Below are 26165 nucleotides of genomic sequence, written 5' to 3' on the forward strand. Positions count from 1 at the left end.
CCTACAAGACGAAGGTGTCCGTTTGGGGATCATTAATGACATTTTCTAATCGTGGTAATTGATTACTTACTGCTCAGCATTACGACTTCTCACGAAGTCTGCAGGTGTTGCTATCATAAGGAAAATCGCCTCTCTGCTATTTTTGTTCTTGGGATTTCCAGGGGGTTTCTGCTCAGAAAAAAAGGGACTGGTGTTATACTAGATGGAGTATTCTTTTGCAGTTTGTATCGTGGTGACGGAAAATATTTAAGAGATCCAAATCTGAGTGGTGTTTGATAAGGGAATTTGTTGTTTGAACCCTAAGTTTGGTTCCATTTCTTAAAGACCCGTCATTCATGCCCCAAAATCTGTAAAATCGAGGAAAACCGATGTATAACACTTTTTTCTTTATTATGTTCCTTTTGTCGGCACAAAGTGACCTAGGCATCCTTTTTATTTTTCCATTTTACTGTTATTTGGATATATATGTCTTATGCATCATTGTACTATCAATCACTATAAAACAACATGGATTTTACAGCTAACTGTCTGTCTTGGGAGTTAAGTATCATTTGATGTGGTTACTCATACAACAATGGGGTAGCTTGAATGGTGTTCTGTGACGTGTCTGAATGCTGGGAACTGATGACACATTTCCAGGTGTTTACATGTATAAAGGCTTAATATGGACTTCGAATCTACAAATAGAAGGTTGTCATTAAATCAAATATAAGCACAAAAACACAATTCTTGAATCTATGGGTTGACATACATTATACATAACAAAACGTAAATACATGACACGATTCATCACTCTAGCTATAATTCAAATCACAGATATGTAAGAGTAAAGACAGCGAATAATGATCGATCTCATAAATCCTATAAAGAATACAAAATTAAGAGTAGGGTTAACACAGACCCCTGTACACACCAGAGGTGGGACCAGGTGTCTAGGAGGAGTAAACATCCCCTGTCGACCGGTGACACCCGTCGTGAGCCTTATATCTTGATCAGGTAAACGGAGTAATCCGTAGTCAAAATCAGGGTGAAAAGAACAGCCTAACAAGGTGGGATCAGTTGCTTAGGAGGAGTAAGCATCCCTTGTTGACCGGTCAAATTCGCCGTGATCCCTATATCTTGATCAGATAAAAGGAGTAATCCATAGTCAAAATTAGTTTGTAAAGAACGATCGCGTGATATGTAATATGTACAAATTTTTCCAAGTCACAACCTGAAGATCAAGTTCTGCTTCCGATAAGTAAAGATAACGAACGGTAATTCAATAAAGAATACAAAATTAAGAGTTGGGCAAATACAAATCCCTGGACTTAACAGAAGTGGGATCGGGTTCCTAGGAGGAGTAAGCATTCCCTGTTAACCGATGGGTGTTGCAACATACGTTTAGAATGTTAGTCTCTAAGTATGAGAGCAATAAAACAGACTGGGTACATACGTATTATCTGTATTTATATTGAATTCCAAATGTTAGAAGGAAGCGGATCGATGAAGAAGATGACATTGACCTTTTTGGACTAAATATTTAATATCGATGTTCCAATTTTGCAGTTGTTACAATTAGCACCATTGAATCTCTGTAGTGCATGTAATTCAACAATTTTACATATTTCTAATTTTCATAAAATCTCTTCTTAAATAAATATTTACTTCTTGCACTTAATTGCTTAAAACTTAAATTGTTAGTAACTATCATAAATTATATATAAATTCTTCTATATCATAAAACCTTAAAAAATATCTTAATTTCAGTTTTTAATTTCATCTAATTTACATCATTATGACCTGAAATTTAAATTCATGAACGAAAACGTCTGGATCCGTATTGAAATTATACTCTAGAGCTGTATAAAGTGTAATTTTTAGGTGCAGTTAATCTAGACTTTTCAGATATTTCAAGTAGATGTGCGTTTTACGTGCCATGTCATACTGACTCTCTGAAACGTTTGGTATTGATTTCAGAACTTCATATTTTGATTGTCATAAGGTCATAGGTCAAATGACTCTGGATATAAAGGGGGAAAGCCTGCTTTGTATCTTTTATTCATCATCCTTGTTGCAAAGTTTAGAACGTTTTGTCATTCAAGTGGTCGCTCCTGGTTTTTCTCTTTTATCATTTCTTTGTTTAACGTCCACTCGAGAAATTTTCACTCATACTGAACGTCACTCAGGGCCCTAGCAGCGAGGAGTCATTTATGACAGAAAAGGAAAGAACAAAGTAAATGCAAATAGAGAGCTTATGTACAAGACCTATACTGATCTCCAACTTTCCCTTTAAAAGAAATTTCAATCCCTTCCAACATGTTGTATGTGATGAGGCATAGACACTTCTAAGTTTCTTTGTTGTTATTTCTAATTCAAAATTATAGTGAAATGTTGATAAACATGACGTTTGCAAATTGTTGCACAAATCTCATGGGGGTAAATTTCTGTAAAAGAATTTGTTTTGCAGCCTGTAGTTCATAACGGTCCCTAACCTTTAAACCTTTACTTTGTTCTGTCCGCCGTGTCAGGTCAATTTCATCCAATTCGTAAATATTACTTTGGCAAGAATATGTATTTTATATCGTTGTTTTGCCGCCTATATACTTTTATGAGGTTTTTTTTCTATTTCGTGTCAGTCTTAACTGTTTCTGTCAAGTGTTTTAAATACTCTTCTTCCCACGATAAAATAAGAGAACAAATACGTTTGTTTTAAGGAGCATTATAAAGGAGTAAAACCAAAATAGATGATTATTTCGAAAGTCCGCATTTGTATTTAGAAGTACATGTAGTGCGCATGCCCAAATCAAATTACGATATGTCAAGAAGCTGATTGGGTCTTTCAGTTTCAATATTTCTCGTCTAATCGTTAAACAGGATTTTTAAAATGGCTGTTTCATTTTCTTAATGATCACGCGGTCTACCGCAACGATGATCTCGTGTCTTGGATGATCGATTGAAATATTTACCAACTCCACGAGACCTTTCCAGCGCCCCTCACGCATTCTTGATGATGTCACATTAGAAAGCGATCTTTTCATTTTCTTATGACAAGGGGGATCCCCTTCCAGACAATATCTAAACGATCCCGTACTGTTCCGTTTCCGAACAGACTACCAATCATTCTTCTGATTTCTCTGTTCTCTGACTTTTACCATTAGATCTTGTTCAATCTTGTATCAAAATGAGAGTCTATGGCAGATCAACATAACAACCAAATCACCATGTAAACAATAACTAAATTGCATAGAGCAATAGTGGGGGGATCTAAGACTCGGTTTTTGTCGGAATCTGATAAGATTTCTAATAAATTTGAGTTCAACCTTTCTGACACGGAAATAATAGTTTCTCACAAACGTGCAATATCCATCTCTGCATATGTCAGATAATGTTAATTTGCAAGTCGCTTTGATAATGGAGTCTTATGATCGTATCATTATTAATTATCATTACCTTACACTAGAAACCTTGATTAATGACGAGGGCAACCAAAAAGCTGTATTTATGAACATTGATGGAAATCTTTCTGATTATCATAATGTAATTTGGTAAAGAAGTGCTCGGAAAGCATATTTTTTATGAAAATATATAAATACCAGATTCTGCGCAGAGTTGTATGTTCTAGATCTGCTGCTTTATGACATCTACAGAGCCTGTCTTTGTAAGGGCGATATCACTGTAATAACTACCACTGGTTCTCCTCTCGTTTAAAGTAGCGGATGCTTGAGTTATTAGTACTCACGCTAACGATGATACATATGTCATTCATTCTTGTCACCTAGATTTTAAAATATATATAGGCCTATATCACCTAGTTTCCCAAAAAAAATTCTGTTCAGACACACGGAACCAAATCAATCTTCCACAAATTTGAAAAATCAGTTACTGAACTCTCAGTTTGTGTAGGTGCACTTGGGTTACACGGCTTCTGGTGTTAAAACCTACAGTTTCTTTGGGTTTCGTTAGCTTTCCTTCATTTTTACATGCCAGAGGCAGACCTATATGATAAGGACTTCAGCAAAAATGTTCAATAATGGAATGAAAAATTTCTGACAAGCGAGAGAGTGTTATGTAATTTTCCTTTTTTTTTTTTTTTTCTTTTTTTTTTTGCACCGTGCAATATATTTCTGAGAACTCGACAGAAATATTCTGGTATGTAAATGTTGAGAAGACAGTTTGCACATTCCATGTTTAATTTTCATACTGATTATTGGAAATACTATCATCTTATACAGAATAGCAGATCTGGACAAATATAAGTGTCATATGTGTACTGTCATAGTTAGCACGTCCTGTAATCAGATGGGATACTTATTAAAACATAAAACATACTTCCTTATAACTGAAAACTGTCCGTCCCCGTGTACGGCCATCAATTATAATGACCATGTCCCTGTCATTTGCGCTAATTAATATTTCTGTACATTCAATTAATAATAATATGTATATTGACACGGTGCCTGTTACGCCAAGGTTGTTATATTTCATCATTTGAATGAAAATAAATTAATAATTATGACTCAAAAATTAATATCCATATTGAATTATTACACTGCTTGGTTTTAATGGGAAAATAAAGAAGGATTATCCCCAATTAATTTCTCAGTGTTTATGGGCTGACTGCTTGACATAGTGTTTTCGAAGCCTTGAATGACTTTAAATACTAGTACACGTTTAATGACAAATCATGGATTCATGAATTTAATAGGTCGGTTATACCATTCGCGTGAATTTGCTTTTTTAAAATTCAGAACCTGACAAAGAAATGCACATTCTAATAAACACTTAATATGCATTAGTATCTGCTTTATATCTCTAGAATATAGATAAATCTTTACATCTCTTTTTGTATGCGATCATGATGTACAATCAATCCCATCAATATTTATCAATCATTACTCTAAACATAAGAATTTCAGAAATAATACACTATTGTATTACACGAAATCAATTCATATCATATGTAATCATCCATCTGAAATCCTTCATTCCCTGGAATATACGAGGGCGTGGTGTCAAATGAATAATACTTACATTTAATTTTGTACAGGGATGCTGTCGGGTTTTTTAAATACAAGTCTGTTCACGTTATTAATATACACGCAATACATTGTGTTAGAAAGTTTACATGAACATTTGATATGAAAGATTTCAAATAAACTTTATATTTTGGTATGAGACAGAGTTGCCCATTTAATCCAATTCCATTTCGGTTGAATTTTATACATAAACTGATAAACATGTAAACCAAAAACAAAAAAAAACAAAACCTAAATTACTTGTATAAATGTATATACTAAAATGATATATCGTTATATCCACACCAAATCGGATCTTGTATAATTCAGTAGGCTGATGCCCCTTAAGGCAATATACAAGTATGCATGGATTGAATGTAATCATGGTTTTCTTGTTATACTTGTATTTTATTTTTATATAAAGGTCATAGTTCTATGAAAGAAGGAAAATGAAATAGGCCTTCACTTGAATACATACTTAGTGCTATTGTCCAGTTGAAGTTATGTCCTACCGTAACCTCGAATGCTGGTGGTTAGCGATTTGCTGACCACATAAGCGATTTATAGTCCGTCACGGCCACATCGTGGCAGATAAAAACAATTATCCTGTTATTAAATTGCCATAAAGAGTGACCGTTAATAATTAGAGCTACTAGGAACTGGATGGTAGATAGTGTCCAAACAGATATCCAAGAGAGAAAAAAAGATTTTTTTTTCATGTTTTAGTATATCGTAAAGGGGAAAAGCGGTTGTTTTGGGGAGAAATGATGAATAATAAGTAAGAGGGATCCAAGTGCATGTGCTTTATTTTCATGCAACAAGAATACAAGCGTGCAAGTGAAGCGGAAATCATTATCAAATGATATTCTGACACTTGTTTGAAAGCATCTTAATTTGGCATTTCTATTAAGATATGCATAAAGAAAAAGGCCATTTTTATGACAATTTCTAGCAATATTTTCAACTTTTTCAGCATAAAAGATATCCAACAAATCGATGGAATCCGTCCAAACAATGGCAACCAGGTAAATGAATAGCTCTCTGAAGTGTCTCTTCCTAGTAATGCAGAATATAATACCGCCAATACATAATAAATGGGCTTGTCACTTTAGTTCAATATTTCAAATTATGAGAAAACTGAAAATGGCTAAGACTATAATCTGATGTAGTTTGTATGTTCAGAGAGTATGAATGACACCAATAGTTAATAATTTTGATAATTCTATTGTTTATAAAACTTTCAGGTGTCTCTAGAAAATCACATATACATGGAGTGCATGCCAACAAGCAAGTACCGGGGATCCAAGGAAACGTACCCGCAGATATCCATATTCTTGGAAACCCGGATGTAGATCAAGTGCTTGGAGTCAGAGTATCAACCCCTGACAATATTTATAATGTTGAACTACAGAGAGTGAATCACGAGTTATTCCACGAGGACGTTCGGTATTTATCCGTGTCTGTGGATGAAACAGGGAAAACGGTTTTCAAAGAAGAATACAAACCAGTAATTATTTTTATAACAATTCATATGTATATATATTTGCTGTAAATTCACTTTGATGTAAAGGATTTGTATATGCAATGTAGTATAAAGATACATAGCAGCAAAGTGCTAATTACGTTTTTCTCATTCAAATTACGTTTGCAAAATATCATTCTTGAATAAAATATGGCGGATTTTTTTTTTATCTGCAGCCACCATTTGTAGGGTTTGTTAATTGAAGGTTCGTGTATATTTCAGGTTGATTTACATAAGATAGCCAAATCCATGAATTTCTACCACGACATTAATTCAGGGACTTTCTTAAATATCCGATCTCATCGACTTGGTGGAGTCTCACCCAATCACACATACATTGTAAGTATTCCCCTCCTACAACATGTACATCGTATCAAAATTAACTTTTAAAAAATCCCGTGAAATTTCCAACTTAATCCGTGTGTTGGACAGGACCAGCAGGATGACACTCATGCTTGTATCAAGACATTAAAATTCGATTACTACAGATGTAGATACATGTATTTGTTTAAACGTCGGACAAAAATAATCACCGTAAGCGTATTTTTAGAACCGCGGTGTTGATTTATGATAATTATGCGCTATTTTTTGTTTTATTCGATCGCTGTTTACAGTTACTGAGATTGTCCAAAGCGTATACACAAAATTGCTAGGCGTATCAGCGTCCTATGAAATATGTACAAGCATTAAACAATCTGTCATTTTAGACACATATTCTGTGACTTTCTACATTTCGTATTCGCTTCACATAATTCTATGCCTATAACCAATGGTACGGATCTGGTTTTTGAAGAATAAAAAAAAACTTAGAGCCGTCTGCCATGAATTTTGAAATTTTATACCCTATACAAGGAGTCCCCAAATATTATTCAGGTTCATTTTTTACAAGGAGTGAAATGTTAAATTAAAAATTATATTCATATAAATATTAATTCATGTTCTAGGAAGGCGTCATGTTTGACGAGCTAATGGTTGCACCACCAACTGCTGGACGACGTCACAAAAGAGACTTGTTTCCTGTGAAACACACAGTGTGGAAGAAAGATAAAGAAGAATCTCCATTTAATTTTGATACATTAAAAGGTTAATATATTTAATATCCAACACACTCATTCTCAATAAACCTCACAGTCTAATAAATGCAGCTGGCGTGTTTTGTGAGAGATTTTTCAACATTAATTGTGAATATGCATCGTACTCATAAATTTTATTCTATTTCAGTTCCTGATTTTGTTGAAAAACTTAAATTAGACGTCAAAAAGAAAACAAAAAATGAAAGTCACCGCCGCAAAAAGAGACAGTACAGATCCCCCCGAATAGAACCGGAACTGCTGTTGTTTGTTGACCATGCCCTCTTCCGGGCCTTTGAAGGAGACTCCAACGAACTGCTGGAATACTTACTCCACTTCTGGCACGCAGTGAGTTTAATCTCACACTGTTATATGTGGGAGTCATTTAATTCTTTTTTTAACTGCAGACTGGTAAAGCCTAATAAATAATGCTCTATGGGTTTTTTTTTAAGGTAAATTGGAAGTACTTGACAATCACATTAGCTGGGCAATGGCCTGTCATCGATTTAAAAATCAGAGAGATTGGTGTTTTTAAAGAACCAAACGCCCAACCATTCATCGAGAACAGTCGTATATACAAAGGGAGTAAACTCTTCTCCCTGTATGACGCCATGGATAGTCTTCAGAAATGGTTGATACGATACGAGAATGTTTTACCTGTGCATGATATTACATTTTTGCAAACTGGGTAAGAAAAAATGAATGTAAAAAATATCTCTTTATAGGTCATTAAATACAATCTATAATATGAACGGAATCTTGCTATTGATGATATGAATAGTGTACAATATTTATGTTTTCTTAACAGAGAAAACGCCTGTAGAAAAGTGAAACACCGCGACACCATCACTCCATTCAGTCCAAACGTTCTAACAGCTATTAGACAAGGAATGCCTATCTCATCAATGGATAAGACCAAAGACTCTAACGAATGTGTTAAAGGAACTGCAGGTAGAGATTCCTGATCCAACTATACAATTACAGGCCACAGTCTTCTCAATTTTGAAACACAACCCCACCTCTGGTGTGTCCAGGGGTCCGTGTTTGCCATACTCTTAATTTTGTATTCTTTATAGGAATTATGAAATTGATCACTGTCTATCTTTACTTTTTTCATAAAATATGAAAGAAATAATTTTACTGAATTATTTTAGGTGTTGCTTACGTTAGAGGTGCATGTCTGTCGGCTCCATTGTTGCGTGGCAGCGCTTTCAACTTTGGTATAGGGGAGGCTTCTACCAGTTTTAACGGAGTCATTATTGCAGCTCACGAAGTGGGACACCTGTAAGTATATGATATATAAAACACCTAGTAATCCTTTCTTATTGTGTTTACTCGGACACTCTTCAACAGAGAAGTCATACATTGTGAATATTCAATCTGTACATTTCAGCTTGGGAGCGTACCACGATGGCGAGTCTGAAGCTAGCACATGTTCGTCCTCGTCTGGTTTCATTATGAGTTACACGAGGGACGACTCCTTTAAATTCAGCAGATTCTCGGAATGTTCGATACGAAGTTTTCAGAATTTTCTCAGAATGGACAGATCATCGTGTTTGATGCAGAGATCCAGCAAAGAAAGCCTGCAGTTTCCCACTACTTTCCCTGGAAAATACATGACATTACACGAACAATGCCGACGTTTTACTGGAGGTCCTCCTTGTGAAGTAAGTAAGAATGATGCCAATACAAGATGCTATTAAATCTTTAAAAATTGATCAAAATTCTACTCGAAGGCTAATTGAAATACAAAATGGAATCCTTCCATCATATGTTGCAATAATGAATCAAGAAATAGAAGAAAGTTTTGAGATAATGATGGAGGAAGTCAAAGGGTCATCTGGAATGTTGAGGTAATACACTATCATGTGACTTTATTGACTGGTCACACCCACCCTGAGCCCTAATCTAGAGAATAACGTGGAATTTCAATTTTGCAGGAAGGACCAAAACAGTGTGAACATTTATGTTGTGACGACCGTCAGGGAGAGTGGCGCTACACGAGATCAGAGCCGGCAGTGGATGGAACGTCGTGCGGCAAGGCCAATGTAAGTTGACAGTTTTGAAAGAAAAACTTGAAGCTGTTTTCAAGCACATTTCGCTGAAAATGTTAAGCTGGATACAACATACGCTGCAAATGTCCACGTCAAAGATTTAACGTCTATTTAAGAATATGTTTCTTTTTCAGGTGTGCCTAAATGGCCAATGTGTAGCATTGGGATCCATTGGATAATGGTGTAGGTAACTATCATTTTAATATTCTCCATTAAAAGTGATATTTCCCTTAACTCTAAGAGGTTTTTTTTTAAATTCTAATCATCATCACAATCATTATCATTTATTTTTTCCAGGTTTTTAATTACAATTCAAAATCATGGTGACATTCTACAAAATAGTGTTCCATGCATGGTGATACTAGTCTTGAAAAGTGAAGGATCATCGTCTCAATACTTACAGAGGATTCTGAGGATCTGTGAAAAACAATTGACCTTCAGGGTTACGGAACTTCATACGTAGGCCCTTCGTGACGTTGACACTTTTTGATGAGTGCTTAAGAGTTTCAGAGGCCTGTCTGTAAAGATGTCTGTAAAGAAATGCTTCACGTTCAGACTATCCAATAAAAAAAGCTCTCTATTCTATTTATTAACGTAAATCTGTAGGTATTGCAATTCTGAGTGAATTCACGATGTGGATTTTTATATTTTATAAGATAAAGAAACTTTCAACTTACTGTGTGCCAAAGAATGCAATATTTACCGTTACATCGTTATGATCAAAATTATTTAACAGATCATTATGAAATAAAATGGTACTGTTTATCTATTATATCAGTTCGGTGAAAATGCATTGTAATATTGTTAATTTTTCGTTTTCGTGATTGTGAGAGATGCATTTTTTTGTTACTTAATGTTTTGAAAATATTATAATCCCATTGTATATAGAGATCAGCCGTTGATTCATCCCTATACGACAATGTGTACTGTGAGTTCAACAATATTCATAGAATATTACTGTGTTTGGAAACCGAACTAAATATCGAAACTGTGATACAAGTAACCATTGCCACGAAGATTATTTCGGAGACACACTACAAGAATACTTTTTAACAAACACATTCCATATACTAAGCGAATTTGACCGGTATACATTCATGTCTTGCAATATGTCTATTGTTCGATTATGTGATTGTTACTACTCTGGACATATCCTGCCGCCAGTGGTCTCGCCAGAAAGCTACTGATGATACAATTCCAAACAAATATTCACAGAAACTCTTAAACGGCAAGATAAAATCTTATGAATTCACAGTACGTCGTTTGTCACTTTCAAATGCTTATTTATTATCCGTTATACTTTGTTTACAATGGTGAAGTAAAAAATAAAGTCAAGAACTGAAACTAGCTTTGGTAGTCAGTTGTAGACGGTGTGTGTGGCTTTCGAATGCAATGATGACGGGAGATAACTCCTGATTAGGCCATACAGTATACCTGGAGATTATTAAAGGTGTTCCCTTGGATATCTGTCCATATATCCACCAATTTCATCAACGTGAAAAGGTGAAGATAACGAACAGTGATAAATCTCATAACTCCTACAATGAATACAAAATTAAGAGTTAAGCAAACACGGACCCCTGGATATATCAGAGGTGGGACCAGGTGCATAAGAGGAGTAAGCATCCCCTGTTGACTGGGCGCACCCACCGTGAGTACTATATCTCAATCAACATCTAAAGACCAAAAAGAACTATAAGAAATCATGATACACCTGAAGACAAGACAGAGTTCTCTAACATGACTACAATACATTAACGACTGGCGAGAGTAGTCTAGAACACCATCAGATACATTAGCATCTGAAGACTGGAGTGAATTGTCCAGAAGACCATTCACCATTGTCGTGGGGTGGATCAAAGAAGGTCATTCGAGATGTGATCAACAAGAAGTTCGATAACCAACGACCAAAACCTATCTGTGATGTAAAACTCGAGATAGCAAAGAGTGATCAATATAATAATTCTATAAAGAATACAAAATAAAGAGTGGGGAAAACAACCCTGGACAAATCAGAGGCGGAATCAGATGTATAAGAGGAGTAAGCATCCCCTATTGATCGTGCAATCACACAACTTTTCGCAAATAAACAACATCAAAACGCGTGACTTTTCAATAATTTAAACGACCGTTCTTCGGGTTAATTAAAGAGTAGAGTTTTTGCCATCATAGACAGTTGCTTCTTCAACAAAAATAGGAGAAAGAATTATCCAAGTCTGGTGATCAGTCATTCAAAAGGTTACTTTGTTAAGAACCATTCTGATTTCAGGCACAAGTACTCGGAGGTTGATATTGAAAAGATGCTGGGGTTCCTCATTGGAATTATCTTCGTGGTCTTTGGTGATCAGGTCTTCCAATAGTCTATTGGAATTCCCATTGGCACGAATTTGGCTACTTTGGTTGACCTTTTTTTATATTCTTACGAGGCAAAATTTATTCTGCGTGAGAAAAAGAAATCTCTTGCTGTGGCCTTCAACTCCACATTTATATATATCGACTTTACAAACAATAATTATTTTCATTCATATGTTCATTCGATATATCTCGAGGTAAGAGACTGCAGGGGATCTTCCGCATTTTTATTGAACATAGATGTTAACGGCAAACTAACAACTCAACTACATTTATATGACAAACGATGACTTCAGCTTCTCCATCGTCAACTTCTCATATTCATTTATCATTTTCAAATAGTGTTTATGTCTCTCAACTTATTCGATACGCAAGAGCTTGTCCTGCGTATGATCGGTTTTTAGATCGAGGCAGGTTACAGAGGTTCGACAGTTTCATTGAAAGTCAGCATATCCCAAATTCTATGGTCGTAATAGCAATCTAGTTTGCCAATGCTATCTGACGGTTAATACGAATTATTAGACCGTTCATTACATATTGATTTTGACTACGGATTACTTCGTTTACCTGATCAAGATATACGGTAGGGCTCGCGGCGTGTGTGACCGGTCAACAGGGGATATTATTATTCCTTCTAGGTACCTGATTCCACCTCGTGTCTGTTCAGGGGTCCGTGTTTACCGTAGACAAAATTGGATATCTTAAAATATATATTGATATTTCGTCATTTTATTATCACAAATCACTTGATGTGTCCTTCAACTGAGGAATTAGGTACACCAACAACGTTTTATCATTTTCATTTATCTATCAAGTTTGATGTCTCCAGCGAATATGAAATTTATTTAGCCTTCCACATCTGTTTACATATTTGGATTCTCTATTGAACATAGACGTTAACGGCAAACTAACAACACAACTTTATAACAAACAGGATGACTCCAGCTTCTCCTTCATGAATTACCCATATTTATGTAGCAATCTTCCAATATCAACTGCTTATGGTGTTTATGTCTCTCAACTGATTCGATACGTAAGAACATGTTCTACATATGATGTTTTTAGCAGACAACTGCCAAATAAGTTGATCTTAGCGGGGTTAAACATCCTCGTTTAAAGTTAGCATTTCGCAAATTCTAGAGCCGTTATATTGGTCTTATTTGCAAATACAACAAAGAAAAAAATGAGGCCTGGTGTATATCATGCCAATAGTTAGGTTGTTCTTTACATACTGATTTTTACTACGGATTACTGCATTTTATTGGTTAAGATATAGGGCTCACAGTCGGTGTGATCGGTCGACAAGAGATCCTTACTCCTCGTAGACACCTCCCACCCGTGGTGTTACCAGGCTCCTTTTTTGCCCTGCTCTCAATTTTGTATATCTATAGTTAGCGGAAAACTCGACTTTACGACAAACGAGATGACCTGAGCTTCTCCACCGTCAACACCCCATGTAACAATATTCCATTATCACCTGCATATGGTGTTTTTGTCTCTCAACTGATTCGATACGCAAGAGCTTGCTCTGCCTATGGTCATTTTTTAAATCGAGGCAGGCTACTGACAAATGAAAGGTGAAGATAACGAAGATTGATCAATCTCATATCTCTTATAAGCTGATGTTACAGGGGTTTCAACAGTCTCGTTTACAGTCAGCATTTCGCAAATGTTAGGGACTATAACGATCTAATTTAGCAACACAACCTGTCATTGGGTAAAATGCTGTTTCACATGTTTAATACCAATTCAGGTAATTTTAAACACTGATTTTGACTACGGATTACTTCGTTTACCCAATCGAGATATAGGCCCACGGTGGGTGTGACCGGTCGACAGGGGATGTTTACTCTTCCTAGTCACCTGATCCCACCTCTGATATGAACAAGGGTCCGCGTTTGCCCGATTCTTATTTTTTATTCTTCAGAGGAGTTGAGATTGATCACCGTTTGTTATCTTCACTTTTTCATAACATTTATGAGATTGATCAGTGTTCGTTTATCTTCACCGTTTTTATTTACAAACCAAGATGCTGGGATAATAAGTACCGTGCAACTTCCGATGCAATGGCCTGAACCTGTCTACACGATATTTACACAGGACATTTTCCACTTCCTGTGAACTACGATACATTGAAAACAAATATGATGCGTCGATGAAAACTGAAGATAACGAACAGTGATGTAAATTGAATTAGGATAATTTTTCATCACTGTGTATCTCACCTCCCTACATTCGTGTGCCATTCAAACACAAGTCATCCGGAAATCGTTTGTAGTTCTCTTGCATTTTAAAACGTATTGTTTCTCTGTCGGGATAAAGACAAAAATCCGTTTAATGTCACTCTGCCCTCGTGTAACTTCGTGTTGAACTTTTATTCACCAGGTTCAATACAAAAGTTTGTAAATTATTTGTATTTGAGATGAAACTGTATAGGTTTTCTCTATATACTTTCAATTATCTGTACATACCAAAAATATGTTGTCAAAAGGGCAATAACTCCTATGCTATATTTTCTTTATATGCCTCTCATGCATTGATTTCCCTAGTATCCATAAGTAATTTAAATGAATATAAAATGTACCCGATTGTTTTAACTGTTCAAATTAAAGATTTTGGCATTGGTGTACCCGGTCGACAGGGGACATTCTTACTCCTCCTAGGCACCTGACCCTGCCTCTGGTATGTCGAGTGGTCCGTGTTTGCCTAACTTTTAATTTTGTATTCTTTATAATAGTTATGAAATTGATCACTGGTCGTTATCTTCACCCTTCCACTATATTGTGAATTGAACCGAGTATACATGATATTCCAGTCATGAATGAATGAGTTACCGTATCTATAGATATACTGCTGGATCCAGTGAATATTCTACCAAGCCTTTCTCCTCACGAAAATATTAAATGCTGTGAAGCAGAAATATCAAACGTATTGTGTCACGAAATATGCGAGAAGTAGTGAAATTAGATTTGGATTCAAAAAGCTCCCAAAGAACTTTTAATAAATTTGAAATCTCAAAAATATTTCCGAAATCAACAACATCAAAACGTACGACTTTTTAACACTTTACACGTCCATTCCTCACAATAAATTAAACATTATGCTTTTTGACATGATAGACAGCTGCTTCATCAATAAAAATGGACCACGGAAATATTCATATCTTGTGATCCCAACTCTACAGACAAAAAAGGTGATGTTACAGGAGTTTCAACAGTCTCGTTTAAAATCAGCAAATATAACCTGTCGTCAGGTTTAATACTATTAGTTACACAGTTAGTGACCTGATATGGAAAAATACATGGTGTGAAAAGAAAACCCGTATCGGGCGAGGCGAAGCCGAGCCCCGATACGGGTTTTCTTTTCACACCATGTATTTTTCCGTATCAGGTCACTAACTAACTGTGTAACGAATTTATCACGCCGAAGACCTCTAACTGTATATGTGGGGGTCTATATCATACAACTTAGTCAAATGTCTTTCCTTTTGACACGGCTGCAAGTCGAACCCGACGATAAATAAAATCACTCGCCCAATACGGATTTTATTCGCATGATACGGTTTTTTTCAAGGCGTCATGTGACCAAGATCTGACCAATTAGATTTCAACAATTTTGTCTGAGGCGTGATACTGTCTAAAGTGTTTCAAACCAATTGTAGAACCGTTCTTTACACAGTTATCTTGACTGTGGATTACTCCGTTTACCTGATCAAGATAGAGGGGCTTCAGCTGGTAATACCGGTCAACAAGAGATGCTTACTCCTCCTAAGCACCTAATCCCTCCGCTGGTGTATCCAGGAGTCCGTACTTCCCCTACTCCTAATTTTATATTCTTCATAGGATTTAAGAAATTGATCACCGTTTGTTAACCTTCACTTTATTATTGATCAATTAGCAATGATATTAAATGTAATAACGAGAATTTTGTACTTGTGAATTTTTACACACGAAACAAATGTAAATGAATAAATGTGTATGATATGTCGCTTGTACGTTACTTTTATTCAATGACGACGATTCACGAACTAAATCATACTCGTACTTCTACGTCTTGATACTAAAGACACCGATCCATGTCTGTAACCAGATAATCCCAATGTGTGTATCAACGTCTGTAGAGAAACAAACCAACAAGTAGAAATAGAATAAAGCCGTGCAGCAGACCACAAAATAAATAGACGGTTGGAGAATGCAGAGAGACGTCATGAAGACTACAAAATATACCACAAACCAAATAAATATTAAATCTATTTATGCAGGGCAAGTGTTCTCTATTTAGCTGAAGTTTAAAAAATTTATAAAAACTCAAAGGATTTATGAAGACTACAAAATATACCACAAACCAAATAACTTTTAGAAATGGAAGAAAACAGTCAGCAGACCACAAAATAAATAGACGCTTTGGGGACTGTAGAGAGACGACTAAGATATACCATCAACATCTTCTGCAGACCATGCAGCAGACCGCAATATATATCAACGTCTGGAAACTGGAGAAAGCGGTCAACCATTCTATACTGCAGGTCAACAAGGCAACATGTAAAGTCAACCTAACTCTCCAACTATGACCTGATTTAAATTATTTCAGCTATATGGAATTTTGTTCCATCCATTCATATCATTGTCGTTATGGTGCGATGACACGGTATTATGACGATAGTAACAAATTCGAACGTAAACTCGACATCGTACCACAATCATCGAACTGTCGGACGTAAAATCGACATTATACACACATTCATCGAACCGCCGGACGTGAAATCGACATTATACACACAGTCATCGACAATGTACCATCGAACTATCGTACGTTTTCATATTTGCGTAAATTTGTAGTTTCCACAGCATGGTGTCATGTCATCTTGTTTTGAGTTTTTTGTAGTAATTTTACGACCTGTTCGAGAAATTGTCAGAGGTTTTTGGACACCTTAACCGCTGAGCTACCGGTCCTTTAGAGTGGCTAGAATTTTAAATGCTACAGTGCAATGTTCTGACCTCTCATAATTCATTCTCAACAGGGGATGCTTACTCCTCCTAGGTACCTGATTCCATACCCTACTCTTAATTCTGCATTCTTTATGGTTTTTATGAGATTGATAACTGTTTTCACTTTTCATTCTCATAATGATCATAGTGCAGTTGTATATTAATTTAAATGTGTAATCCAGAATATGGACAATTTGATCTGGTAAAGACTAGTAAACATGTAACCCGTATTCACCCAATTTCATTACGCTGACACTCTAAATTCAATACTTCTCTGTATATAAAATAGATTCATTGATTGTATCTTGCTTAACGTCTCACTTGAGAATTTTTCACTCATTTGGAGACGTCACCAAGACCGGTGAAGGGCTTCAAATTTAGGCCTTTGCTAGGCGCTTACAGCCATTGAGCAGTGAGAGTTCTTTAGCGTGCCACACTTATTGTGACACGGGACATCCGTTGTTAAGGTCATTTCCGAGGACCCGCGACATTCACACCTGATGCCGAGCATTTAGCGATGGAACTGTCACTACCTGTTTTAACGACTTAGGTCTGTCGCGGCCGGGATTCGAACCCCCGCCTTCCTCATGCGGGGCGAACGCTCTAACGTCTAGGCCACCGCGGCGGTTCATGAATTGATTTATTGTATATTGTTAAACGTCCCTCTCGAGAATATTTCACTCACATGGAAAGGGCTGCAAAATTTAGGCCTATGCTTTGCTCTTACGGCGTTTGAGCAGGGAGGGATCTTTATCGTACCACACCTACTGTGACGCAGGACCTCGGTTTTTACGGTCTCATCCGAAGGACCGCCCAATTTAGTCACCTCTTACAACAAGAAAGGGGTACTGAGGACCTATTCTAACCCGGATCCCAACGGGACATGAATTGATTTAGATCATGACTGTATTCCTCAATATTGTAATAAAAGTAAACTTTTCCATATAAAATAGAAAAGTCTACTTTAATTACAATATTAAGGAATACAAGCGTGATCTAAATCAATTCATTGTTTAACGAAGGTTGTGTAAACATTATATACGGGTATGTTAATCCTCCACGTTTGTTCATGTTTCAATCTCCTAAAAACGCGATATAAACATACACAGAATGATAGAAGCATTATACAAGTGTAGGGGCATAGATAGAACCTATAAATATTCTCTGGCAAGAATTATAAATCTTGCAACATGAAAGTTGAATATAACGAACAGTGATCAATCTCATAACTCCTATAAGCAATACAAAATAGATAGTTGGGCAAACACGGACCCCTGGACACACCAGAGGTGGGGTCAGGTGCATAGGAGGAGTAAGCATCCGCTGTCGACCGGTCGCACCCGCCGTGAGCCCTATATCCTGATCAGGTACACGGAGTTATCCGTAGTCAAAATTAGTGTGCCAAGAACGGCCTAACAATCGGTATGAAACACGTCAGACAGCATTTGACCCAAGGATAGGTTGTATTGACGAACTAGAATTTGCGAAATGCAGACTTCAATCGAAACTGTTGAAACCCCTGTACCATGAACTTGTTTGTCAGTAGCTTGTCTCGATTTAAAAACTGACTATACGCAGAACAAGCTCTTCCGTATCGCATCATTTGAGAGATATTAACATCATATGCAGGTGATAATGGAATATTGTGTACATAAATATGGGAAGTTGACGATGGAGAAGCTGAAATCATTCCGTTTTTCATACAGTTGAGTTGTTAGTTTGCCGTTAATGCCTACTTTCAATAAAATATCTAAGTATGAAGCAGAAGTGGACGACTCTGTGGTGTCTTTTATTTCGAGTTCACAGGGATATATCGAATCGACATATGAATGAAAGTTATTATTGTTAATAAACAAAACGTTGTAGATATATCTAAATGTCGAATTGAAGGCCACAGCAAGATATTTTTTCTTCTTGCATAGAAGTTTTTGAAAATTCTGCTTCATATGAATATAGAAACAGATCAGCTAACAAAGGAGCACAATTCGTGCCCAAGGGAATTCCAACAGACTGTCTTCGGAATTCTAAATACCACTTCATCCGACATATGTCGTGTGTTTTCCTTGAGCTACAAGTGAACCGTCGCTTTTCAATTTAATGTCGACTGAACAAAACGCCAGAGTTTTCCCTATCTTCAGTGTGTCAGCATCAATCACAATGTCGTTCCCGATTTTCACCGGTTTCATAAATCTGTAAACAAATATATTTCTTTAAATATACATGATTTGTCAAACTTGTCTAAGTGCACACGTATTTGATCCACCATTTCAAATCTAACATTTAAAAATGACTTTCTAAAGATGCGTTGAAAGATGATTTCTATTTTTTTTAAATTTAATTTTTAGAAATGAATTTTACCTGTATTTATTATTCATAATTAAAACTATTAACGATTTAGTTCGTCAATACAACATATCATTGGGTCAAATACTATCTGACGTGTTTCATACCGACTGTTAAGCCGTTCTTGGCACACTGAATTTGACTGCGGATAACTCCGTTTACCTGAACAGGATATAGGGATCACGGCGGGTGTGACCAGTCGACAGCGGATGCTTACTCCTCCTATGCACCTGATCCCACCTCTGGTGTGTCCTGGGGTCCGTGTTTGCCCAACTATCTATTTTGTATTGCTTGTATGAGTTATGAGATTGATCACTGTTCGTTATCTTCACCTTTCATAATAACGTACAATATGTCATTTTTAGGAAAGACATAAATACATGACAGAACAGGTTCACCACAAATGTTGAGATCTACATAAATTTGTAATATAGATAACTCTTTGAAGAGGGTGCCCAATATTGATTGAGAAGGCTAAGTCCACAATCGGTGACTAATGCAGCAATCGTAACATCATGATTTTAAACCTGAGATTTCATATACTATCAAAATATATATACAAGGATCCCAGTGTCCTCATGGCACATCCACTGTAAATATAAATACCGTCTGAGTCACCGATTGTGGGCATAGCATTATTCAATATCATATGATCCAAACTTCTCAATCAATATTGGGCACCCTCTTCAAAGAATTATCTATATTACAAATAAAATCTGGTAGATATACCTATGCAGATTATATCCTTAACATGTCGTGATGCAAAATTTCTAGATTTTGTTTTTGTCAAAGGAAATACAGGGGTCGCTGCAATGCCTCAGTGCCTTCTTTCTATATATAGAATGAGACTGTTCTCGAGTACTCTCGGTGTTTTATATATAGAATGAGACTATTCTCGGTTAATATACTCTACTGTTTTACATACTTCGTTACTAGCTTGAAAATACGGATGTATATCTAATTGCTGGGATAAAATTTAGAAATTCATATAAAAATTAAGGATGATATCTCCCTCCTGCATAGCTCTGATCCTTGGACGAATTTGGCTCCAGTTTTTGGCACTCTAGTTTTCCTTTTAACTCTTACAAGTTTTTTGTCATTTCGAATTTTCAAAATTTCGGCTTGAGCATCACTGAAGAGACATTAATCTAGAAATTCATTTCAAAATTAAGGATTATCTCCCTCATGCATAGCTCTTATCCTTGGACGAATTTGGCTCCACTTTTTTGGCACGCTGTTTTTGGAGACATTATTTGTCGAAATGCGCATCTGGTGCATCAAAATTGGTACCGTATAAGTTTTACATATAGAATGAGACTGTTCATGGTTACTCTAGGTGTTTTTCTGTCCTCTTTTCTTTCCTTCCAATCTCCAACTCTTCATCTCCATCTAGCCATCGATCCTGTCTATTCCTCGATTACCAGATTTCATCTTTATCTAGTCATCGTATTTATTTTTCGATTACAGAATTTCATATCCACTAGTCATCCTTTCATCTCCACTAGTCATCCTGTCTATTCCTCGATTACCGGATTTCATCCCTATCTAGTCATCTTGTCTATTCCTCGATTACCGGATTTCATCCCTATCTAGTCATCCTGTCTATTCCTCGATTACCGGATTTCATCCCTATCTAATCATCCTATCTATTCCTCGATTACCGGATTCTAACCCTTGATTATCGGATTTCATCTCCACTAGTCACCCTTTCTATTTCTCGATTACCAGATTTCATCTCTACTAGTCATCCTGTCTATTCCTCATTACCGGATTTCATCCCTATCTAGTCATCTTGTCTATTCCTCGATTACGGATTTCATCTCTATCTAGTCATCATGTATATTCCTCGAATACCGGATTTTATTTTCGAATTCACTAGCCATCCTATCTACATGTATATAGGATTTCATCTATTCTACTTGAATCCACTCACTGTGATTTTAACCTTCATAACGGGCAGGTTGTTATTAACCAGGTATCCTTGTTTCCTTTTGTCCTGGCTTTGTCTTATACGATACATTTTGTCTGTCTGACTTAGTATAGCTTACTTGGTGGAATTCAAATATCTGATCCAACGATTTCTATTTTCTTCAAATAATTTAAAATTCCCATGGTTTCTTTTTTTTATTTTCATTTATCTTCAAATAATATAAGGTTTCCATCGGTTCTTTGTTTAGTTTCATTTTCCGACAAGTTGCGCTGTATTTCAAAAACAAGGTACTCAGAGCCATGTGGTAAAGTTGGTTGCATTGATTTCCATTCATTTAAATCTAGTCTCATCTTGTAAGAATGATTGTTGTAAATACAAGATTTAAAGGGTTTTAATAGATATTCGCTTCGTTTCCTTTCCTTTCTCGTCTCAATTTTGACAGTTTTGCTTATCATTCTCTTATGATGTATCTTGTCTGGGGTTTGTCTCTGACTCCTTGGTCGTTCATTACTGTTATCAATGCACTTCCATTCCTGATCCATTTTGATGACCAGTGCCAATTCCCACACTGATTCTTCTTCGAAGTATTTTTCTTGTCATTATGAGGCATTCCTTAATCAGGAGCAGATAACTTGTTCCCATAGCGTGGTGTTCATTGGTCCTTTCTTCAGTAGATCCACTGTGGTCTACTTCACTGTCCAACCTTTACCATCCTCTCCTCCTCAGCATTGTTTGGTTGTTCATCCAGTTTATTGACGTATAAGATGCACTCACTCTAAACACTTCACTTCTATGCATGTCTAAACCGTATACAGTAAAAATGAATCTGACGTAGTCAGTGACATATTGCCTAGGTTGGAGATAAAGATAAACAAGAGGCCCATGGGCCACATCGCTCACCTGAGTCACCTTGGCCCATATTTAAAGATTTTCCCTATATATTCGCATGTAAAACTTTTATCCCTATTGTGGCCCCAAACTACCACCAGGGGCCATGATTTTTACAAACTTGAATCTGTATTATGTCAGGAAGCTTTCATATGAATGTAAACTTCTTTGGCCCAATGGTTCTTGAGAACATTTTTAGAAATTTTCTCTATATATTTGTATTTAAAACTTTGATCCCCTATTGTGGGACCCATCAGTTTGATGCATGAGTTTTGTGTAAATATAACGATCTAGTTTGCCAATACAACCTGTCATTTGGTCAAATGTTGTCTGACGTGCTTCATACCGATTGTTACGCCGTTCTTTACTCACTGATTTTGACGATGGATTACTCCATTTACCTGACTGCGGTATAGGGCTCACGTCGGGTGTGACCGGTCGACAGGGGATGATTACTGCTCCTAGGCACCTGACATATATTCACCTGGTATATTCAGGGGTCCGTGTTTGTCAAACTCTTAATTTTGTTCTAGGGAGGTGTTATAGTTGTACAATATCTTGAAGTTTTGTAAACACGTAGTCAAAACACAGTGTGACGTTCTTTGATGGGATGTAGAGCAAATAAACTAAATAAAACCTACGCCTAAAATATATGCAAAATCCTCGCTCCATTGTATACAGCATTGTATGAGTACTTACGATACACTAAGATCAACACTAACGCCAGGCACCTGTCGCTCTGTTGTCATCAAAGCCCACGCGGACACGGCACCCACCAGAGTGGCGGTCATGCCCCCATGTAGTGTCCCGTCAGCATTCTGGTGTTCCTCCTTCACGGTCATTTCACACTGACATCGCCCCTCCCCTCCGTCCACAACTCGAACCTTAGTAAAAAGATTACCATAGAAATTGAATTATGCTTAGATAAGTTTCTACAACATTTAAGGTACTTGCACGTGTTTCTGTACAGAGTTCAAAACTTTGAATTAAAGTCAGCATCAATTTACCAAACTTGTTGGTTATTTTACGTTACTGAAACAAATGTTCAGAACAAGAGGAACGGCTTCATGTGCATATACTGTATACATACATTTACTGGTAACCCCTGTGGATAAACACTTACTAACAACTAGGCTATCGTGTGCCTGTCAATATTAAACAATTATTAGATTAACAAATGACATGAAAAAAGTACGATAATAGCGGGTCATTTTAACGTGGAGAATATTTGACGAGATTTTCTTTGAAATTTTTAGCGATATGATATTTGGCGCGGTTTCATTTAACAAGTATAATATTTATATATAGATAGAAATGTTCGCGCTATTATATATAACACAACATATCCAGTGCAATGAACGTTATGATGAATAGAATATTCGTTAAGTGAATGTCAATAAATATAAACTGAAAATATCAATGTACAACAAAAAACATTGAGTATATTCTATCATGATTACACATATCGTTGTACAGATTAAATCAGTTACATTTTCATATGAAGATATTGATATCGGAGGCAGACATATTGCTTTCTGTCAAGTCTGTATCAGTGATGAATGTGGAATCAAGACCCTTGGATTTAAACATATTCAAGGGTGGTATTAATAATTCTAGGTGAATACATTCAAAGGTGGCATTAAAAATTTTGGATAAACATATTCAAAATCTTGGACAAACATATTCAAGGCATTGAAGGATCATAGCCATCCCCCACTCCAACCAACAAAAGGGGACAAGGCATAATTGTATTCGTGCAACCCCCCTCCCTACATTTTTTTGTCATTCGTTATTTTTTAAAGTAAACATAGTATACAGTTCACTGCATAGATCGCTTCAGAATATTATATCTGCAAATCAAATTCTCAGAAAGTTGCTTGGTGCATTAAATTCCCTCATCACCTCATCTGAGATGCTAAAAATGCTTCTGAGTTCTATTTTGAAGTTTGACACTATAATGAGTTGAAATGCATCTGAGTTACATTCAGAGTTTTAATTGATATTATGATGAATTGAAATGCCTCCGGTTTCTATTTAGAGTTTTGATACTATGAGGAATTAAAATGCCTCCGAGTTGATACTGTAATGACTTGAAATAGGCCTACATCAGAGTTCTATTTATAGTTCCGATACTACGATGAATTGAAATGCATCAGCGCGTTGGTAGCACACATATAGGCCTATATAGAGTCGAAACTCAGGATAGTAAAATTATTTTAAAACACCGTTTTTAGAAAACATATATATATATATATATATATATATATATATATATATATATATATATATATATGCCCCCCCCGCCCGTGGCAATTTTTGAAAAGTAAATTGTCAAATTAAATCTAGAATGTCTGTAGGCCTATTGATAGTAAATATAAATATATAAATATATATATGATAATTATAGTTTTAAAAAATGGTTATCTACTAACTACTAGTCAGGGACAACTACAATAGTCTGCTCTAAAGATAACAAGGAGTTTATTTTTATTCATAGTGAATTGACTTACAACTTTGTGAGATTTGATCAACCTCAGAAATTTATAAATACTGATCCTTTAGGATGTACCTGCGTACCAAGTTCCATGTCTTTCATGCAAAGGATATTCAAGATATTGAGCGGACAATACTTGGGTAGTTTGAACTTTGGTCTTGTGAACTCAAAATCATTGGGGTAATCTTTTTCAGTAGAACCAGTGTACCGCGTTTGATGACAACGACACAAACACAATCAAAATATTAAGACAGGTAATTAATAATTAATCAATAGATACATAAAAAAGGAAAAACAAACAACATCATAAATAATGATGAAAAAATAAAATAAAACTTTAATCAGACAACATATGTCATGTGATTAATGCGTGCCTGTTTGGAAAATTACTCAACTTTACATTTCAATTGAAAATTTCATTAAATTTGGATAGTAAGTTAAATTTGAGATAATTCGAACTGAATTCAGTAAAGGATCGGAAAATATCTTCGAGTTATACTTACGCCTTGTAAAACATTTTCAAAACTTTTCATTTCTGTTGTGAATTTCACCATCTGTTTCAAAAACGCAAGTCCATTGCGAGCAAAAGACATATTTCAATTTTCAATACTTAGTGCAAATAGAGATCGAGTTGGGATTGGGCTCCATTTTATTCCTAACCCCATGTCGGCGGGCGGTAAATCTAGTACTGCCGACTCCCGATGGTCCCGGATTGCGATGTTTTACAGATAATATCAAAACCGGCGAACAGAATAACTTCATACTTCTCGGGAACAATCTTTATGTCCAAATTGATTCACACAATTTAAAAAAAACCCAATAATGTCTTACGGTGTGACCGTTTTTGAGGGCGAAGCAAAAAGTATTAGCATCTGTAGAATCTATATCCATAACAGGGACAAAACAATATCACGAAGTTAGCACTTATAACACTCCATCAAAGAAACCTCCTAACTTTAATAGACATTTGATCCGCCTGTTCCTTGAACGCGGGAAACATAACACAATTGATCTAAACAAAGCATTGTGACGTCATATTCAGCATCGGTGTTTAGCAAATTCACAAACATAGGAGACGTGGTACACGCTTCCACTGTCGTCAGGGGGGTGCGGTTATCACCTCCGCACAGCCAATCAGAATCGCGGAAGAGGTAATCTCCGTCAAAACTTATGATGACGGAGGTTTTGAGGTACAGATGTTTTAGCCTGATTACTTCGAGTTCTCATAAAATTGGTGGAATTGTGTGCATCGGGGAAATGCAACAGTGATTCACGTTACCCAGAAAGGATACTAGAAGTAATGTTTATCCCATTTCCAAACCCAAAATCACATAAAGATTAATGTTTACGTTGGATAAAGGCGTGCGGTAGGCCACACAGTAAGAGCAGAATGGACCGGTACACAAAGTAAGTTAGTCTTAGCAGACAATTATGTATTAGTTAATAGTAATAGTTAAATCAGGGACTGATAATAATACATGCCCATGTCATGTGTATACATGTACTAAGAGCTACAGGTGCTTGGGT

The 26165-nt window shown here is 36.2% G+C and overlaps 2 protein-coding genes across 4 annotated transcripts in view; one reads left to right on the forward strand and one right to left on the reverse strand.

Annotated features, from left to right (window-relative positions):
• LOC125672019 (A disintegrin and metalloproteinase with thrombospondin motifs like) overlaps positions 1–10991 on the forward strand; it is a 32332-nt gene extending 21341 nt beyond the window's left edge. For 2 of the 3 annotated variants that reach the window (XM_048908071.2, XM_048908070.2), the window contains exons 4-15: positions 5971–6022; positions 6242–6504; positions 6742–6858; positions 7464–7602; positions 7741–7937; positions 8042–8277; positions 8398–8540; positions 8744–8873; positions 8983–9256; positions 9530–9637; positions 9778–9830; positions 9941–10991. In XM_048908071.2, coding sequence (XP_048764028.1) covers positions 5971–6022; positions 6242–6504; positions 6742–6858; positions 7464–7602; positions 7741–7937; positions 8042–8277; positions 8398–8540; positions 8744–8873; positions 8983–9256; positions 9530–9637; positions 9778–9822 — 1704 coding nt within the window. In that variant the 3' untranslated portion in view covers positions 9823–9830; positions 9941–10991. The remainder of the gene's footprint in view (positions 1–5970; positions 6023–6241; positions 6505–6741; positions 6859–7463; positions 7603–7740; positions 7938–8041; positions 8278–8397; positions 8541–8743; positions 8874–8982; positions 9257–9529; positions 9638–9777; positions 9831–9940) is intronic. The other variant, XM_048908072.2, reaches the window with a different exon arrangement.
• A 7765-nt stretch (positions 10992–18756) lies between these two features.
• On the reverse strand, positions 18757–25326 carry LOC125672026 (acyl-coenzyme A thioesterase 13-like). The gene is made up of 3 exons (XM_048908081.2): positions 25142–25326; positions 22844–23028; positions 18757–19173 (listed from the first exon to the last, which is right to left on the reverse strand). The coding sequence occupies exons 1-3, from the start codon at positions 25229–25231 to the stop codon at positions 19020–19022; spliced, it is 429 nt and encodes a 142-aa protein (XP_048764038.2). The 5' UTR covers positions 25232–25326; the 3' UTR covers positions 18757–19019.
• Positions 25327–26165: the final 839 nt, after the last annotated feature.

This window comes from Ostrea edulis, chromosome 4 (assembly GCF_947568905.1).
Source record: "Ostrea edulis chromosome 4, xbOstEdul1.1, whole genome shotgun sequence".
NCBI lineage: Eukaryota > Metazoa > Mollusca > Bivalvia > Ostreida > Ostreidae > Ostrea > Ostrea edulis.